Source organism: Eucyclogobius newberryi, unplaced genomic scaffold (genome assembly GCF_026437365.1).
Source record: "Eucyclogobius newberryi isolate DKJ021-1_F unplaced genomic scaffold, fEucNew1.0.hap1 SCAF_47, whole genome shotgun sequence".
NCBI lineage: Eukaryota > Metazoa > Chordata > Actinopteri > Gobiiformes > Gobiidae > Eucyclogobius > Eucyclogobius newberryi.
Genome location: NW_027316134.1, coordinates 483939 through 501278, shown reverse-complemented (window position 1 = coordinate 501278; position 17340 = coordinate 483939). Strand labels below are relative to the sequence as shown.

Here is a 17340-nt window from a genome sequence, read left to right as displayed (position 1 = left end):
AGTAGTAGTAGTAGTAGTAGTAGTAGTAGTAGTAGTAGTAGTAGTAGTAATAGTAGTAGTAGTAGTAGTAGTAGTAATAGTAGTAGTAGTAGTAGTAATAGTAGTAGTAGTAGTAGTAGTAGTAGTAGTAGTAGTAAAGTAATAGTAGTAGTAGTAGTAGTAGTAATAGTAGTAGTAATAGTAGTAGTAGTAGTAGTAGTAGTAATAGTAGTAGTAATAGTAGTAGTAGTAGTAGTAGTAGTAGTAGTAGTAGTAGTAATAGTAGTAGTAGTAGTAGTAGTAGTAGTAGTAGTAGTAGTAGTAGTAGTAGTAATAGTAGTAGTAGTAGTAGTAGTAATAGTAGTAGTAGTAGTAGTAGTAGTAATAGTAGTAGTAGTAGTAGTAATAGTAGTAGTAGTAGTAGTAGTAGTAGTAGTAGTAGTAGTAGTAGTAGTAGTAAAGTAATAGTAGTAGTAGTAGTAGTAGTAATAGTAGTAGTAGTAGTAGTAGTAGTAGTAGTAGTAATAGTAGTAGTAGTAGTAGTAGTAGTAGTAGTAGTAATAGTAGTAGTAATAGCAGTAGTAGTAGTAGTAGTAGTAGTAGTAGTAGTAGTAGTAGTAGTAGTAGTAGTAATAGTAGTAGTAGTAGTAGTAGTAGTAGTAGTAGTAGTAGTAATAGTAGTAGTAGTAGTAGTAGTAGTAGTAGTAGTAGTAGTAGTAGTAGTAGTAGTAGTAGTAATAGTAGTAGTAGTAGTAGTAGTAGTAGTAGTAGTAGTAGTAGTAGTAGTAATAGTAGTAGTAGTAGTAGTAGTAGTAGTAGTAGTAGTAGTAGTAATAGTAGTAGTAGTAGTAATAGTAGTAGTAGTAGTAGTAGTAGTAGTAGTAGTAGTAATAGTAGTAGTAGTAGTAGTAGTAGTAGTAGTAGTAGTAGTAGTAGTAAAGTAATAGTAGTAGTAGTAGTAAAGTAATAGTAGTAGTAGTAGTAGTAGTAATAGTAGTAGTAATAGTAGTAGTAGTAGTAGTAGTAGTAATAGTAGTAGTAGTAGTAGTAGTAGTAGTAGTAGTAGTAGTAATAGTAGTAGTAATAGTAGTAGTAGTAGTAATAGTAGTAGTAGTAGTAGTAGTAGTAGTAGTAATAGTAGTAGTAGTAGTAGTAGTAGTAGTAGTAGTAGTAGTAATAGTAGTAGTAGTAATAGTAGTAGTAGTAGTAGTAATAGCAGTAGTAGTAGTAATAGCAGTAGTAGTAGTAGTAGTAGTAGTAGTAGTAGTAGTAGTAGTAGTAGTAATAGTAGTAGTAGTAGTAGTAGTAGTAGTAGTAGTAGTAGTAGTAGTAGTAGTAGTAGTAGTAGTAATAGTAGTAGTAGTAGTAGTAGTAGTAGTAGTAGTAGTAATAGTAGTAGTAGTAGTAGTAGTAGTAGTAGTAGTAGTAGTAGTAGTAGTAGTAGTAATAGTAGTAGTAGTAGTAGTAGTAGTAGTAGTAGTAGTAGTAGTAGTAGTAGTAATAGTAGTAGTAGTAGTAGTAGTAGTAGTAGTAGTAGTAGTAATAGTAGTAGTAATAGTAGTAGTAGTAGTAGTAGTAGTAATAGTAGTAGTAGTAGTAGTAGTAGTAGTAGTAGTAGTAGTAGTAGTAGTAGTAATAGTAGTAGTAGTAGTAGTAGTAGTAGTAGTAGTGGTAGTAATAGTAGTAGTAGTAGTAATAGTAGTAGTAGTAGTAGTAGTAGTAGTAGTAATAGTAGTAGTAGTAGTAGTAGTAGTAGTAGTAGTAGTAGTAGTAGTAGTAGTAGTAGTAGTAGTAGTAGTAGTAGTAATAGTAGTAGTAGTAGTAGTAGTAGTAGTAGTAGTAATAGTAGTAGTAGTAGTAGTAGTAGTAGTAGTAGTAGTAGTAGTAGTAGTAGTAGTAGTAGTATCTCTGTGTGTTTCCTCAGGCGATGCTGTGTACATGGAGAGAGAGGAGGATCTGGCTGAGTACGTTCTCGCTCAGGACGGGCTCCTCTTCATGGGCAGTTCCAAATATCCCTTCTCCATGCCCTGGACCTTTGGACAGGTACTGCAAATACTTCATACAAAAGTACTTCAAATGCTAGAAATGGATTAAACTATATAAAGTGGACAAGATGACTATCCTTAATCTAATACGTGTTAGTCAACAATCAAATGTTCTTCAAAAAACAGAAAAACTATATATACTATTTAAAAGTAAAGTTCATCTGTCAGAGCTCTGAACTTTGTCATTAAAGAATAATGCAAACTCGAAATTATTTCCGCAGCTGAGCTGAAGGATTTGTTCATCTGTTACAGTGGCAAACAGGAAATGCTAGATAAAATATTTCAGAAAAATGAAAGAAAATGAAGTTGTACATGAACAATTTTTCTTTGTAAATCTCTTTTGAACCTGGAGCTTTGTCTGAGCCTGGCGGCATTCCCTTTTCTGTGCCCTGACCAAATAATAATTCTGCTTATTCTTTAACCATGTTAACCTTCATGTGGGTAATGGTGTCCAGGAAATTCAAAACATTTAACAAATAATTAAAACATGAGACATTTTCAAAGTTTAAAATTTCTATAAACAGTGTTTCTGTCATGGATGTGTCTCCTCCGAACAACTGCAGGTGCCGGTGGTGGGGGTGGGGCCACTCTGCTGTGGGTGGGGCCACTCTGCTGTAGGTGGGGCCACTCTGCTGTGGGTGGGGCCACTCTGCTGTGGGTGGGGCCTCTCACATGCTGAGTAAGACTGAAGGTTTCAAGAACAGCTTCAAGCTCTTTAGCGTTTCTGTCACAAATATTATCAACATGCGCATTGAAATCACCTGTAATGACCAAACCATCAAAGTCTGTGCACACGACTGAAACATCTCAGTAAAATCATCAATAAAACTTTGGCAGTGCTGGAGAGGCTTGTATAAAACAATGAAGAGAATGAGACTGTTTTAGCTCCATTTTATAGGAGACAAACTCAAATGATGAAAACACCCCAAAAGACAACCTGTGGGTCATTATTTCATCTCTAAAGATAGCACAGACTCCGCCCCCTTTTTTGTTTTCTCTTGTTTCAGATTCAAACTTAAAGTTGGGTGGAGCAGATTCTATTAGAAGTAAATTTCCTGTGCCTTTTATCCATGTTTACGTAAAAAAGATAAAATCAAGATTATAAGGGTTAGGGTCCTTTTGTTTTCCAGTCTGTGGGATGTGACTACAGAGACATCATGGTTTTTATCTTTATTATGACTATACAGTAAGTCCTGGCAACGCTGTGACCCGGTGCATCCAAGCTACAGGAGATACCAGCTCCGGGGACGGACGGGGGAGGTCGAGCTGGGGGGAGTTTGGATAAACACTGAGGGGGAGAGTTTGGGTGATGGGCGAGGGGAGTTCTCCTGCCGGAGAGACTAACGAGCCTTGCTGATAGGAGCGCGAAAAATGAGAACAGAACACGTATCAAACAGCAGACTATAACTTGGTGCAAATGGATAAATCATTCTCCACAGTTCCGATAAACAGTCTTAAACAACTAAAAACCATGTTATAGTCAGGCTGAGCAAAAGAATATGTCTGTTTGCCGTAACCCGACCGACCCGGTACGAAACTAGCCGACTGAAAAAAAATTATCAGCATTTTGTTAAAAAAACGTCAAAATCTTTTATTTTTCAATTATTTCGCCGACTCACCGACCGATCTTTCATAAACCGCCATGTCGAATATTTTTATCACGCTGGTAAACCTATCTATCATCCTAAAGAACTGAAAACACACTGCGCAACACATGTGCGTCTTCATATTCAGTCCTCCACATGTGTCTTCATGTTCAGTCCTCCACATGTGTCTTCATGTTCAGTCCTCCACATGTGTCTTCATGTTCAGTCCTCCACATGTGTCTTCATGTTCAGTCCTCCACATGTGTCTTCATGTTCAGTCCTCCACATGTGTCTTCATGTTCAGTCCTCCACATGTGTCTTCATGTTCAGTCCTCCACATGTGTCTGTAACAAAACAGACCGCGCGACAGGATCGTTGTATTGCGTTTTACAAGTTGGTTTGACTCGCTCTATCACGGTGTCTTACGCAATGCATTCTGGGATTGAAACACGCCCAGCAGCGTCATCACAACAAACATGGCGGCGCCCGTGTCCCCCGCATGTTCCCACCGCTCGCCTTTGCTACCAAAATAAAGGATAGCGGCGTACAAAAGGTCGATTGAAATATCTTAAAATCGTGAGATTTAGTCTCCTGATCGGGTTGAACCATGACCCCTGGACTGTTGAAGCCTCTGACCCCTGGACTGTTGAAGCCTGACCCCTGGACTGTTGAAGCCTGAGCCCTGGACTGTTGAAGCCTGACCCCTGGACTGTTGAAGCCTGACCCCTGGACTGTTGAAGCCTGACCCCTGGACTGTTGAAGCCTGACCCCTGGCGGTCACTCCGAGTCAAAAAATGGCAAAATTTTGATCTTTTTTTTGCCTTCAAAGTAAAAAAATAAGAATTTGCCTACCGTCCGACCCACTTGAAACATGTTGGCTCGGGTTACAGCAAACAGACAATTTATTTGGGGTGGTCTTATGCTAAATTTACTTACACATGTTTTCCGTTGCTTCGAGTCCTAAAGTAGTCGCGTGTCTTGTCCACAGTTCGAGAGCGGGATCCTGGACGTGTGTCTTCGGATCCTCGACATGAACCCAAAATGTCTGAGGAACCCTGGGAAAGACCACTCGGGGCGGAGGAACGCGGTCTACGTCTGCCGGGTGCTCAGTGCCATGGTAGGGCTGCATTTGACCCCAATGTCGCCGGGCAACCTGTCGGGGGCAGTGGGATCCGCCTCCAGATGGTGAGCTGGAGGTGGATCCCAGACACAGGGAGACAAAGTGCAAAGTCTCTGTTATTCTGCCCCAGGGCAACTCTGGCTGCAGAATGAGCTAAACAGCGTAATGTCTATTTATCAAAGAGTCTGAAGTTTTCAAAAGGCATTGAACAAACGAAGGTTAAACTGGAGCGATCGAGGCTGGAAGATGCAACTGTTCTACCGACTGGAGCTGGAGGCGACTTTGTGCCTTAGGCGGGGTCGCAAGTGACTGGAGCCTTTCCCAGTGACTTTGGGCCTTATCCCAGTGACTTTGGGCCTTAGGTGACTGGAGCCTATCCCAGATATCGCAGGTGACTGGAGCCTATCCCAGTGACTTTGGGCCTTAGGCAGGGTTAGGGATGTCAAGATTATTCTGGTAATAGATTTTTTGGCCAACATATAATCTTAAGAACTAAAAACTAATAATCGTGAGACATTGGGTTATCATGATATGTGTTTGTAGGTGAACTGTAATGAGTCTTGTGTTTGTAGGTGAACTGTAATGAGTCCTGTGTTTGTAGGTGAACTGTAATGAGTCCTGTGTTTGTAGGTGAACTGTAATGAGTCCTTTGAGTGTAGGTGAACTGTAATGAGTCCTGTGTTTGTAGGTGAACTGTAATGAGTCCTGTGTTTGTAGGTGAACTGTAATGAGTCCTGTGTTTGTAGGTGAACTGTAATGAGTCCTGTGTTTGTAGGTGAACTGTAATGAGTCCTGTGTTTGTAGGTGAACTGTAATGAGTCCTGTGTTTGTAGGTGAACTGTAATGAGTCCTGTGTTTGTAGGTGAACTGTAATGAGTCCTGTGTTTGTAGGTGAACTGTAATGAGTCCTGTGTTTGTAGGTGAACTGTAATGAGTCCTGTATTTGTAGGTGAACTGTAATGAGTCCTGTGTTTGTAGGTGAACTGTAATGAGTCCTGTGTTTGTAGGTGAACTGTAATGAGTCCTTTGAGTGTAGGTGAACTGTAATGAGTCTTGTGTTTGTAGGTGAACTGTAATGAGTCCTGTGAGTGTAGGTGAACTGTAATGAGTCCTGTGTTTGTAGGTGAACTGTAACGAGTCCTGTGTTTGTAGGTGAACTGTAATGAGTCCTGTGAGTGTAGGTGAACTGTAATGAGTCCTGTGTTTGTAGGTGAACTGTAATGAGTCCTGTGTTTGTAGGTGAACTGTAATGAGTCCTGTGTTTGTAGGTGAACTGTAATGAGTCCTGTGTTTGTAGGTGACCTGTAATGAGTCCTGTGTTTGTAGGTGAACTGTAATGAGTCCTGTGTTTGTAGTTGAACTGTAATGAGTCCTGTGTTTGTAGGTGAACTGTAACGAGTCCTGTGTTTGTAGGTGAACTGTAATGAGTCCTGTGAGTGTAGGTGAACTGTAATGAGTCCTGTGTTTGTAGTTGAACTGTAATGAGTCCTGTGTTTGTAGGTGAACTGTAATGAGTCCTGTGTTTGTAGGTGAACTGTAATGAGTCCTGTGTTTGTAGGTGAACTGTAATGAGTCCTATGTTTGTAGGTGAACTGTAATGAGTCCTGTGTTTGTAGTTGAACTGTAATGAGTCCTGTGTTTGTAGGTGAACTGTAATGAGTCCTGTGTTTGTAGGTGAACTGTAATGAGTCCTGTGTTTGTAGGTGAACTGTAATGTGTCCTGTGTTTGTAGGTGAACTGTAATGAGTCCTGTGTTTGTAGGTGAACTGTAATGAGTCCTGTGTTTGTAGGTGAACTGTAATGAGTCCTGTGTTTGTAGGTGAACTGTAATGAGTCCTGTGAGTGTAGGTGAACTGTAATGAGTCCTGTGTTTGTAGGTGAACTGTAATGAGTCCTGTGTTTGTAGGTGAACTGTAATGAGTCCTGTGTTTGTAGGTGAACTGTAATGAGTCCTGTGAGTGTAGGTGAACTGTAATGAGTCCTGTGTTTGTAGGTGAACTGTAATGAGTCCTGTGAGTGTAGGTGAACTGTAATGAGTCTTGTGTTTGTAGGTGAACTGTAACGAGTCCTGTGTTTGTAGGTGAACTGTAATGAGTCCTGTGTTTGTAGGTGAACTGTAATGAGTCCTGTGTTTGTAGGTGAACTGTAATGAGTCCTGTGAGTGTAGGTGAACTGTAACGAGTCCTGTGTTTGTAGGTGAACTGTAATGAGTCCTGTGAGTGTAGGTGAACTGTAATGAGTCCTGTGTTTGTAGGTGAACTGTAATGAGTCCTGTGAGTGTAGGTGAACTGTAATGAGTCTTGTGTTTGTAGGTGAACTGTAATGAGTCTTGTGTTTGTAGGTGAACTGTAATGAGTCCTGTGTTTGTAGGTGAACTGTAATGAGTCCTGTGTTTGTAGGTGAACTGTAATGAGTCTTGTGTTTGTAGGTGAACTGTAACGAGTCCTGTGTTTGTAGGTGAACTGTAATGAGTCCTGTGTTTGTAGGTGAACTGTAATGAGTCCTGTGTTTGTAGGTGAACTGTAATGAGTCTTGTGTTTGTAGGTGAACTGTAACGAGTCCTGTGTTTGTAGGTGAACTGTAATGAGTCCTGTGTTTGTAGGTGAACTGTAATGAGTCCTGTGTTTGTAGGTGAACTGTAATGAGTCCTGTGTTTGTAGGTGAACTGTAATGAGTCCTGTGAGTGTAGGTGAACTGTAATGAGTCCTGTGTTTGTAGGTGAACTGTAATGAGTCCTGTGTTTGTAGGTGAACTGTAACGACCGCGACAGTGGCGTGTTGTGGGGGAAGTGGGACAACAAGTACTCTGGAGGAGAGAGCCCCATGTTCTGGACGGGCAGTGTGGACATCCTGAGGCGCTGGGACAGGAGCGATTGTGCTCCGGTCAAATTCGGACAGTGCTGGGTGTTTGCTGCGGTCGCCTGCTCCGGTCAGACAACAGAAAAGCACACGTTTACTCCACATTGATGCTTGTGTGAATCTGATTGTCCGTGTTTGGCTGTGCGCAGTGGCCAGAGCTTTGGGCATTCCCTGCAGAGTGGTCACCAACTACACCTCAGCTCACGACTCCAACGCAAACTTACTGATCGAACACTACGTCAACGAGGACGGAAAACCTGTCACCGCCACCAACCAGAGGGGAGAGAGAGTCCACTCCGAAATTCTCTGGTGCAGTCCATAGGGAATCCTCTTCATCCTCTGCTCCTCTGACCCTCTCCCCCTCTTCATCCTCTGCTCCTCTGACCCTCTCCCCCACTTCATCCTCTGCTCCTCTTCATCCTCTGCTCCTCTTCATCCTCTGCTCCTCTTCATCCTCTGCTCCTCTTCATCCTCTGTGTGTTTCGCCATTAGGAACTACCATTGCTGGGTGGAGAGCTGGATGACCCGCCCTGATCTGAGAAAGGCGGAGTTTAACGGGTGGCAGGCGTTCGACTCGACGCCTCAGGAGAAGAGCGACGGTAAGAGTCCTGATTCAGTCCTGGTTCAGTCCTGATTCAGTCCTGGTTCAGACCTGGTTCAGTCCTGGTTCAGTCCTGGTTCAGACCTGGTTCAGTCCTGGTTCAGTCCTGGTTCAGTCCTGGTTCAGTCCTGGTTCAGACCCGGTTCAGTCCCGGTTCAGTCCTGGTTCAGACCTGGTTCAGACCTGGTTCAGTCCTGGTTCAGTCCTGGTTCAGTCCTGGTTCAGACCCGGTTCAGTCCTGGTTCAGACCTGGTTCAGTCCTGGTTCAGTCCTGGTTCAGTCCTGGTTCAGACCTGGTTCAGTCCTGGTTCAGTCCTGGTTCAGACCCGGTTCAGACCTGGTTCAGTCCTGGTTCAGTCCTGGTTCAGACCTGGTTCAGACCCGGTTCAGTCCTGGTTCAGACCTGGTTCCTTGTGTCCAGGGGTGTACTGCTGTGGTCCGGTGCCAGTTCGGGCCATAAAAGAGGGAGAGCTCATGTCCAAGTACGACGCCCCCTTTGTGTTCGCCGAGGTCAATGCAGACGTGGTCACCTACATGATGAAAAAAGATGGCAGTCGGACTGAAGTCACGACCAGGACGTGGGTGGGACAGAAGATCAGCACCAAGAGAGTGGGCCATGACGAAAGGGAGGACATCACACACCTCTACAAGTATCCAGAAGGTAAACCACTACAGTACTACTACTATCAGCACTGCTACTACTGTGACTAACAAGTACAATGAGGACGGCACGCTCAGTATCATTACAGATAGTCCAGTTTAGTCCTGATTTAGACTAGTCTTAGTCCGGTTCTGTCCTGGTTTAGACTTTAATTAGTTTTACTTGTTTCCCAGGCTCAGAGGAGGAAAGAGCGGTGTTTAAAAAGGCGGAGCATCAGAACAAGCTCAGCAAGCGACCGCAGCAGGAGGGTGGGCTGCAGCTGTCAATCAAAGGGTCCCAGGACATGAAGAAGGGCTGTGACTTCGACGTGTTCGCTCTGGTGACAAACGGGACGAGCTCAGAGAAGATGTGTCGTCTGGTGTTCAGCTCGTGCGGCGTCTCCTACACCGGAGTTCTGGGAGCGAACTGCGGCTTCAAGGACCTGCTGAACCTGCAACTGCCACCAGGGGGAGGTAACGTGCACCAGGGGGAGGTAACGTGCACCAGGGGGAGGTAACGTGCACCAGGGGGAGGTAACGTGCACCAGGGGGAGAAAACGTCACATGTTCTTGTCTTCTGTATCACGTCTTCTTGTCTTATGCGTCACGTCTTCTTGTCTCCTGCGTCACATGTTCTTGTCTTCTGTGACACGTCTTCTTGTTTTCTACGTCACGTGTTCTTGTCTCCTGCGTCACGTGTTCTTGTCTCCTGCCTCACGTGTTCTTGTCACATGCGTCACGTGTTCTTGTCTCCTGCGTCACGTGTTCTTGTCTCCTGCGTCACGTGTTCTTGTCTCCTGCGTCACGTGTTCTTGTCTCCTGCGTCACGTGTTCTTGTCTCCTGCGTCACGTGTTCTTGTCTCCTGCGTCACGTGTTCTTGTCTCCTGCGTCACGTGTTCTTGTCTCCTGCCTCACGTGTTCTTGTCTCCTGCGTCACGTGTTCTTGTCTCCTGCGTCACGTGTTCTTGTCTCCTGCGTCACGTGTTCTTGTCTCCTGCGTCACGTGTTCTTGTCTCCTGCCTCACGTGTTCTTGTCTCCTGCGTCACGTGTTCTTGTCTCCTGCGTCACGTGTTCTTGTCTCCTGCGTCACGTGTTCTTGTCTCCTGCCTCACGTGTTCTTGTCTCCTGCGTCACGTGTTCTTGTCTCCTGCGTCACGTGTTCTTGTCTCCTGCCTCACGTGTTCATGTCTCCTGCGTCACGTGTTCTTGTCTCCTGCGTCACGTGTTCTTGTCTCCTGCGTCACGTGTTCTTGTCTCCTGCGTCACGTGTTCTTGTCTCCTGCGTCACGTGTTCTTGTCTCCTGCCTCACGTGTTCTTGTCTCCTGCGTCACGTGTTCTTGTCTCCTGCGTCACGTGTTCTTGTCTCCTGCGTCACGTGTTCTTGTCTCCTGCGTCACGTGTTCTTGTCTCCTGCCTCACGTGTTCTTGTCTCCTGTGTCACATGTTCTTGTCTCCTGCGTCACGTGTTCTTGTCTCCTGCGTCACGTGTTCTTGTCTTCTGCGTCACGTGTTCTTGTCTCCTGCGTCACGTGTTCTTGTCTCCTGCGTCACGTGTTCTTGTCTCCTGCCTCACGTGTTCTTGTCTCCTGCGTCACGTGTTCTTGTCTCCTGCGTCACGTGTTCTTGTCTCCTGCCTCACGTGTTCATGTCTCCTGCGTCACGTGTTCTTGTCTCCTGCGTCACGTGTTCTTGTCTCCTGCGTCACGTGTTCTTGTCTCCTGCGTCACGTGTTCTTGTCTCCTGCGTCACGTGTTCTTGTCTCCTGCCTCACGTGTTCTTGTCTCCTGCGTCACGTGTTCTTGTCTCCTGCGTCACGTGTTCTTGTCTCCTGCGTCACGTGTTCTTGTCTCCTGCGTCACGTGTTCTTGTCTCCTGCCTCACGTGTTCTTGTCTCCTGCGTCACGTGTTCTTGTCTCCTGCGTCACGTGTTCTTGTCTCCTGCGTCACGTGTTCTTGTCTCCTGCGTCACGTGTTCTTGTCTCCTGCGTCACGTGTTCTTGTCTCCTGCGTCACGTGTTCTTGTCTCCTGCGTCACGTGTTCTTGTCTCCTGCGTCACGTGTTCTTGTCTCCTGCGTCACGTGTTCTTGTCTCCTGCGTCACGTGTTCTTGTCTCCTGCCTCACGTGTTCTTGTCTCCTGCCTCACGTGTTCTTGTCTCCTGCGTCACGTGTTCTTGTCTCCTGCCTCACGTGTTCTTGTCTCCTGCGTCACGTGTTCTTGTCTCCTGCCTCACGTGTTCTTGTCTCCTGCCTCACGTGTTCTTGTCTCCTGCGTCACGTGTTCTTGTCTCCTGCGTCACGTGTTCTTGTCTCCTGCGTCACGTGTTCTTGTCTCCTGCGTCACGTGTTCTTGTCTCCTGCGTCACGTGTTCTTGTCTCATGCGTCACGTGTTCTTGTCTCCTGCCTCACGTGTTCTTGTCTCCTGCGTCACGTGTTCTTGTCTCCTGCGTCACGTGTTCTTGTCTCCTGCGTCACGTGTTCTTGTCTCCTGCGTCACGTGTTCTTGTCTCCTGCGTCACGTGTTCTTGTCTCCTGCGTCACGTGTTCTTGTCTCCTGCGTCACGTGTTCTTGTCTCCTGCGTCACGTGTTCTTGTCTCCTGCGTCACGTGTTCTTGTCTCCTGCGTCACGTGTTCTTGTCTCCTGCGTCACGTGTTCTTGTCTCCTGCCTCACGTGTTCTTGTCTCCTGCGTCACGTGTTCTTGTCTCCTGCGTCACGTGTTCTTGTCTCCTGCGTCACGTGTTCTTGTCTCCTGCCTCACGTGTTCTTGTCTCCTGCCTCACGTGTTCTTGTCTCCTGCGTCACGTGTTCTTGTCTCCTGCCTCACGTGTTCTTGTCTCCTGCGTCACGTGTTCTTGTCTCCTGCCTCACGTGTTCTTGTCTCCTGCCTCACGTGTTCTTGTCTCCTGCGTCACGTGTTCTTGTCTCCTGCGTCACGTGTTCTTGTCTCCTGCGTCACGTGTTCTTGTCTCCTGCCTCACGTGTTCTTGTCTCCTGCGTCACGTGTTCTTGTCTTTTGCGCCACGTGTTCTTTTGTTCTTTTGCAGAGCAGAAAGTTCCTCTGAAGCTGAACTACTCGAAGTACGGCTCTGCACTGACCGAGCACAACCTGATCCGACTGGCCACTCTCCTGCTGGACTACAGCACAGAGCAGGTCCTGATGGACACAAGGTCCATCGTACTGACCAACCCTGACATCAAGGTCCAGGTGAGTATGAGGACGAGGAGCAGGAGGAGCAAGAGAGGGAAGAGGAGAAGGATGAGGAGCAGGTGGAGGAGCAGGAGGAGGGGCAGGTGGAGGAGGAGAGGAGGAGGAGCAGATGGAGGAGGAGGAGGAGGAGGATGAGCAGGATGAGGAGCAGAAGGAGGAGGAGAGGAGGAGCTGGATGAGGAGGAGGAGCAGGTGGAGGAGGAGGAGCTGGATGAGGAGGAAGAGGAGGAGAGGAGGAAGAGGAGGAGCAGGATGAGGAGGAAGAGGAGGAGAGGAGGAGCAGGAGGAGGAAGAGGAGGAGAGGAGGAAGAGGAGGAGCAGGAGGAGGAGCTGGATGAGGAGGAAGAGGAGGAGAGGAGAAAGAGGAGGAGCAGGAGGAAGAGGAGGAAGAGAAGGAGAGGAGGAAGAGGAGGAGCAGGATGAGGAGGAGCAGGATGAGGAGGAAGAGGAGGAGAGGAGGAGCAGGAGGAGGAAGAGGAGGAGAGGAGGAAGAGGAGGAGCAGGAGGAGGAGGTGCTGGATGAGGAGGAAGAGGAGGAGAGGAGAAAGAGGAGGAGCAGGAGGAAGAGGAGGAAGAGAAGGAGAGGACGAGGAGGAACAGGCAGTTCAAAGAGGAGTTGGCTCTTGTACCATGAGATCTTGTCCCATCCCTGGCAGTAGCAGTACTTTGCTTAACTAGTGCAGTATATTTACTTTAGTGCAGTACTTGACTCTAGTGCAGTACTTTAGTGCAGTACTTTAGTGCAGTACTTTAGTGCAGTACTTTAGTGCAGTACTTTAGTGCAGTACTTTAGTGCAGTACTCTAGTGCAGTACTTTAGTGCAGTACTTTAGTGCAGTACTCTAGTGTAGTACTTTAGTGCAGTACTTTAGTGCAGTACTCTACTGCAGTACTTTAGTGCAGTACTCTATCAAATCAAATCAAATCAATTTATTTTTGTAAGGCCCAAAATCACAACAACAGTCGCCTCTGAGGGCCGAATCAACAATGTCTGTGGTGGCGATGAAGTCAGACAATGTCTGTGGTGGCGAGGGACGATGTCCCAGGGTCCTCTGTCCTTAGACTCTCCTTCTCGGCCAGGAAAAACTACAAAAAAAACCTTTTGGGAAAAAAGCGTAGAAACCTGGAGGAGTTCCAGTGAAGGAGAGATCCGACTCTCACAGACGGACAGACGGACACGAGGAGACTGGAGCTGGACCCACTCTTCAGGCAGATGAGGGACCGACTGAGGCGAACTGGACCCACTCTTCAGGCAGACTCTAGTGCAGTACTTTAGTGCAGTACTTTAGTACTTTAGTGCAGTACTTTAGTGCAGTACTTTAGTGCAGTATTCTAGTGCAGTACTTAAGTGCAGTACTTTAGTGCAGTACTCTAGTGCAGTACTTTAGTGCAGTACTTTAGTGCAGTACTTTAGTGCAGTACTCTAGTGCAGTACTTTAGTGCAGTACTTTAGTGCAGTAATCTAGTGCAGTACTCAAGTGCAGTACTCTAGTGCAGTACTTTAGTGCAGTACTTTAGTGCAGTACTCTAGTGCAGTACTTTAGTGCAGTACTTTAGTACTTTAGTGCAGTACTTTAGTACTTTAGTGCAGTACTTTAGTGCAGTACTCTAGTGCAGTACTTTAGTGCAGTACTTTAGTACTTTAGTGCAGTACTTTAGTGCAGTACTTTAGTGCAGTACTCTAGTGCAGTACTCTAGTGCAGTACTTTAGTGCAGTACTTTAGTGCAGTACTCTAGTGCAGTACTTTAGTGCAGTACTTTAGTACTTTAGTGCAGTACTTTAGTGCAGTAATCTAGTGCAGTACTCTAGTGCAGTACTCTAGTGCAGTACTTTAGTGCAGTACTTTAGTGCAGTACTCTAGTGCAGTACTTTAGTGCAGTACTTTAGTACTTTAGTGCAGTACTTTAGTGCAGTAATCTAGTGCAGTACTCTAGTGCAGTACTCTAGTGCAGTACTTTAGTGCAGTACTTTAGTACTTTAGTGCAGTACTTTAGTGCAGTACTTTAGTGCAGTACTTTAGTGCAGTACTCTAGTGCAGTACTTTAGTGCAGTACTTTAGTACTTAAGTGCAGTACTTTAGTGCAGTAATCTAGTGCAGTACTCTAGTGCAGTACTTTAGTGCAGTACTTTAGTGCAGTACTTTAGTGCAGTACTTTAGTGCAGTACTTTAGTACTTTAGTGCAGTACTCTAGTGCAGTACTTTAGTACTTTAGTGCAGTACTCTAGTGCAGTACTTTAGTACTTTAGTGCAGTACTCTAGTGCAGTACTTTAGTGCAGTACTTTAGTACTTTAGTGCAGTACTTTAGTGCAGTACTTTAGTGCAGTACTCTAGTGCAGTACTCTAGTGCAGTACTCTAGTGCAGTACTTTAGTGCAGTACTTTAGTGCAGTACTCTAGTGCAGTACTCTAGTGCAGTACTCTAGTGCAGTACTTTAGTGCAGTACTCTAGTGCAGTACTTTAGTGCAGTACTCTAGTGCAGTACTTTAGTGCAGTACTTTAGTACTTTAGTGCAGTACTCTAGTGCAGTACTCTAGTGCAGTACTCTAGTGCAGTACTCTAGTGCAGTACTTTAGTGCAGTAATCTAGTGCAGTACTCTAGTGCAGTACTCTAGTGCACTACTTTAGTGCAGTACTTGACTCTAGTATATTTTTGCTTGTTGCTTCAGATCTTGGGCGAGCCGAAGGTGAAGCGTAAACTTGCAGCAGAGATCACTCTGAAGAACCCTCTTCCTCATTCTCTGGAGAACTGCTGCTTCAGCATCCAAGGGGCCGATCTCACAGGAGGGGCCATCATATCTGAGAGGTAAGAGGGCCTGGGGTCCGGGGCCTGGAGTCCGGGGTCCGAGGCCTGGGGTCCGGGGGCCTGGGGTCCGGGGCCTGGGGTCTGAGGCCTGGGGTCCAAGGCCTGGGGTCTGAGGCCTGGGGTCCAAGGCTAGACCGCACCAACCCGCTCCAAACCGCTCTAAAACAGCTCAGGGGAACAATCTCATCCTTGTGGTACAATCTCGGGGCTCCTTTTGCGCACAGGAAGTTGATATTTAAAGTTGTCCTTGTACAATCTCAGGTGCTTTATTACAGCTGTGTTCACTCTTTGAGCTCCAGTTCTACGTCTTCATGTCCAAGTCACCAGATTTATCGCAAAAATATCGGCAATTGCTTTTAACTCCTCCCAAAGGCAAAGCGTCCAGTGACCGCTCGTCTTTAAGCATCAGCCGTATTGGCGTTCCTCACCGTTGACACATTTACGTTTCAGCCTGGCGGACGCCGTGGCGCCGGGACAAGACGCCAAAGTCAAGATCTACTTCACGCCGTCGCGCTCCGGACTCAGGAAACTCGTGGTGGATTTCCACAGCCGCCAACTGAGCCACGTCAAAGGATTCAAGAACGTGATCATAGCACCGGCGAGAGGCGAGTGAAAGATGCACGTTCAAGATGAGTCGGACTCATGATCGCCCCCTTCTGGACGGAGTTTTATGTTCTCGTGGACATAAGATTCTGTTTCATTTCTAAGTTTGGATATTTCTTCCAAAAACAGTCGACCTCGCTCTGAAAATATGATCTATTCTAGACTCGAGTTTGCATTTAAATGCATTTATCTTTATTCTTTATTCACGTTTAAACACCTGAATAATAATAACGAGTTACACGTTTGGACCCTGAACCAGCTGTTGAGAAACACGTGCTTTGTGTGACATGATCTAAATACTGATGGTTTTAAGTAAAGCTAATAAGTCATAATTATCTAATCATTTTGAGTTTCCAGGGTTGAAATATCAATACGTTTCCACATGTCAAACAGGCCTATGTCTGTGTGCTGTTTTTTATTTGACAAAACCATGTTGAAGTTTCATATTTTGTGATTTTTCTCCGCTTCACGATGTATTTGTTTCTTGTTTCTCTGCCAAACATTAAAGAACTTAAAGAGAATTCCCACGTGTGAGATTGTTTATGACGTCATTTTCTTTGTGTTTATTTGATATGAGGGGAAGTGCTGCCCCCTTGTGGTTGTCAAGGTAAATATCCTAGCATTTCTTCTCATGTCTTTCCTCACTCTTCTCTCTCACTCTCCTATTCTCTTTAGTTCATTCCTGGTCCAGGGGTGCTATCTCTAATCACACCAGCAGATGGTGCCATAGGCAGGTCAAGCAGCAGGACTAATGTGGCTCAGCTTTACAGGTACGCAGGCCACGCCCATGAGTGCACAGGCCACACCCAAGAGTGCACAGGCCACGCCCAAGAGTGCACAGGCCACGCCCAAGAGTGCACAGGGAAACGCAAAGATGACACACACCGGTGGATTTACCTGTAAAAGTAGTTTTCTTTTCTTTAAACCTGCTCAAAAGGGGGGCGTAGGGTCGGAGGGTGTGGTCACGGGTCAGAGGGTGTGGTCAGGGGTCAGAGGGTGTGGTCAGGGGTCAGAGGGTGTCCTGGTTAGCACTGGGTCAGAGACCACAACGAAACGGAAGTGACAGAATCCAATATGGCGCCCTCGTGGCCCAAATCACTTGCGGTTAGAGACAGAGGTACATCTGATGTCTCGCAGGGACAAAGCTCCAGATCGTTGTCCTGGTGGTTAATGACATGGCTCGAGTTGTAGGAGTTCATGGATATGAATCCCGCTGAGAGTCGTTTTTATATCGAGATTAAATTTAAGCTTTAGCTCTGGAAGTCAAAGTAATAAAACTCGATGTAATGTAAAATATGATTACTTAAAGTTTAATTTGGCATATTCATATTTACAGAACTGCTGAGTCATAATGATTTAAAATAATGCTTTAAATATTCACAATTCTTAGTTTTAAGTTCAATGCCCATTTAACACTATTTCATTCTAAACTCTGAATGTGTTCCGAATATCTTAATAATCCTCGAAGATAAGAGTATCCACACGTAGGCCTATGTACACCATACATTCAAGTAGGCCTATGTACACCATACAATCACGTAGGCCTATGTACACCATACAATCACGTAGGCCTATGTACACCATACATTCAAGTAGGCCTATGTACACCATACATTCAAGTAGGCCCATGTACACCATACATTCAAGTAGGCCTATGTACACCATACATTCAAGTAGGCCTATGTACACCATACATTCACGTAGGCCCATGTACACCATACATTCACGTAGGCCTATGTACACCACACATTCACGTAGGCCTATGTATACCAGACATTCACGTAGGCCTATGTACACCATACATCCACGTAGGCCTATGTACACCAGACATTCAAGTAGGCCTATGTACACCAGACATTCACGTAGGTCTATGTACACCATACATTCACG

At 45.7% G+C, this 17340-nt stretch overlaps 1 protein-coding gene across 1 annotated transcript in view; it reads left to right on the top strand.

Moving 5' to 3' along the window:
- Window positions 1-15934, top strand: part of LOC140380415 (protein-glutamine gamma-glutamyltransferase 2-like) — a 29537-nt gene extending 13603 nt beyond the window's left edge. The window contains exons 4-13 of the mRNA XM_072464419.1: window positions 1904-2022; window positions 4599-4727; window positions 7478-7658; window positions 7738-7897; window positions 8081-8187; window positions 8611-8850; window positions 9024-9302; window positions 11879-12039; window positions 14711-14847; window positions 15298-15934. Of these exons, the coding sequence (XP_072320520.1) occupies window positions 1904-2022; window positions 4599-4727; window positions 7478-7658; window positions 7738-7897; window positions 8081-8187; window positions 8611-8850; window positions 9024-9302; window positions 11879-12039; window positions 14711-14847; window positions 15298-15460 (1676 nt within the window). The 3' untranslated portion in view covers window positions 15461-15934. The remainder of the gene's footprint in view (window positions 1-1903; window positions 2023-4598; window positions 4728-7477; window positions 7659-7737; window positions 7898-8080; window positions 8188-8610; window positions 8851-9023; window positions 9303-11878; window positions 12040-14710; window positions 14848-15297) is intronic.
- The last annotated feature ends 1406 nt before the right edge of the window (window positions 15935-17340 follow it).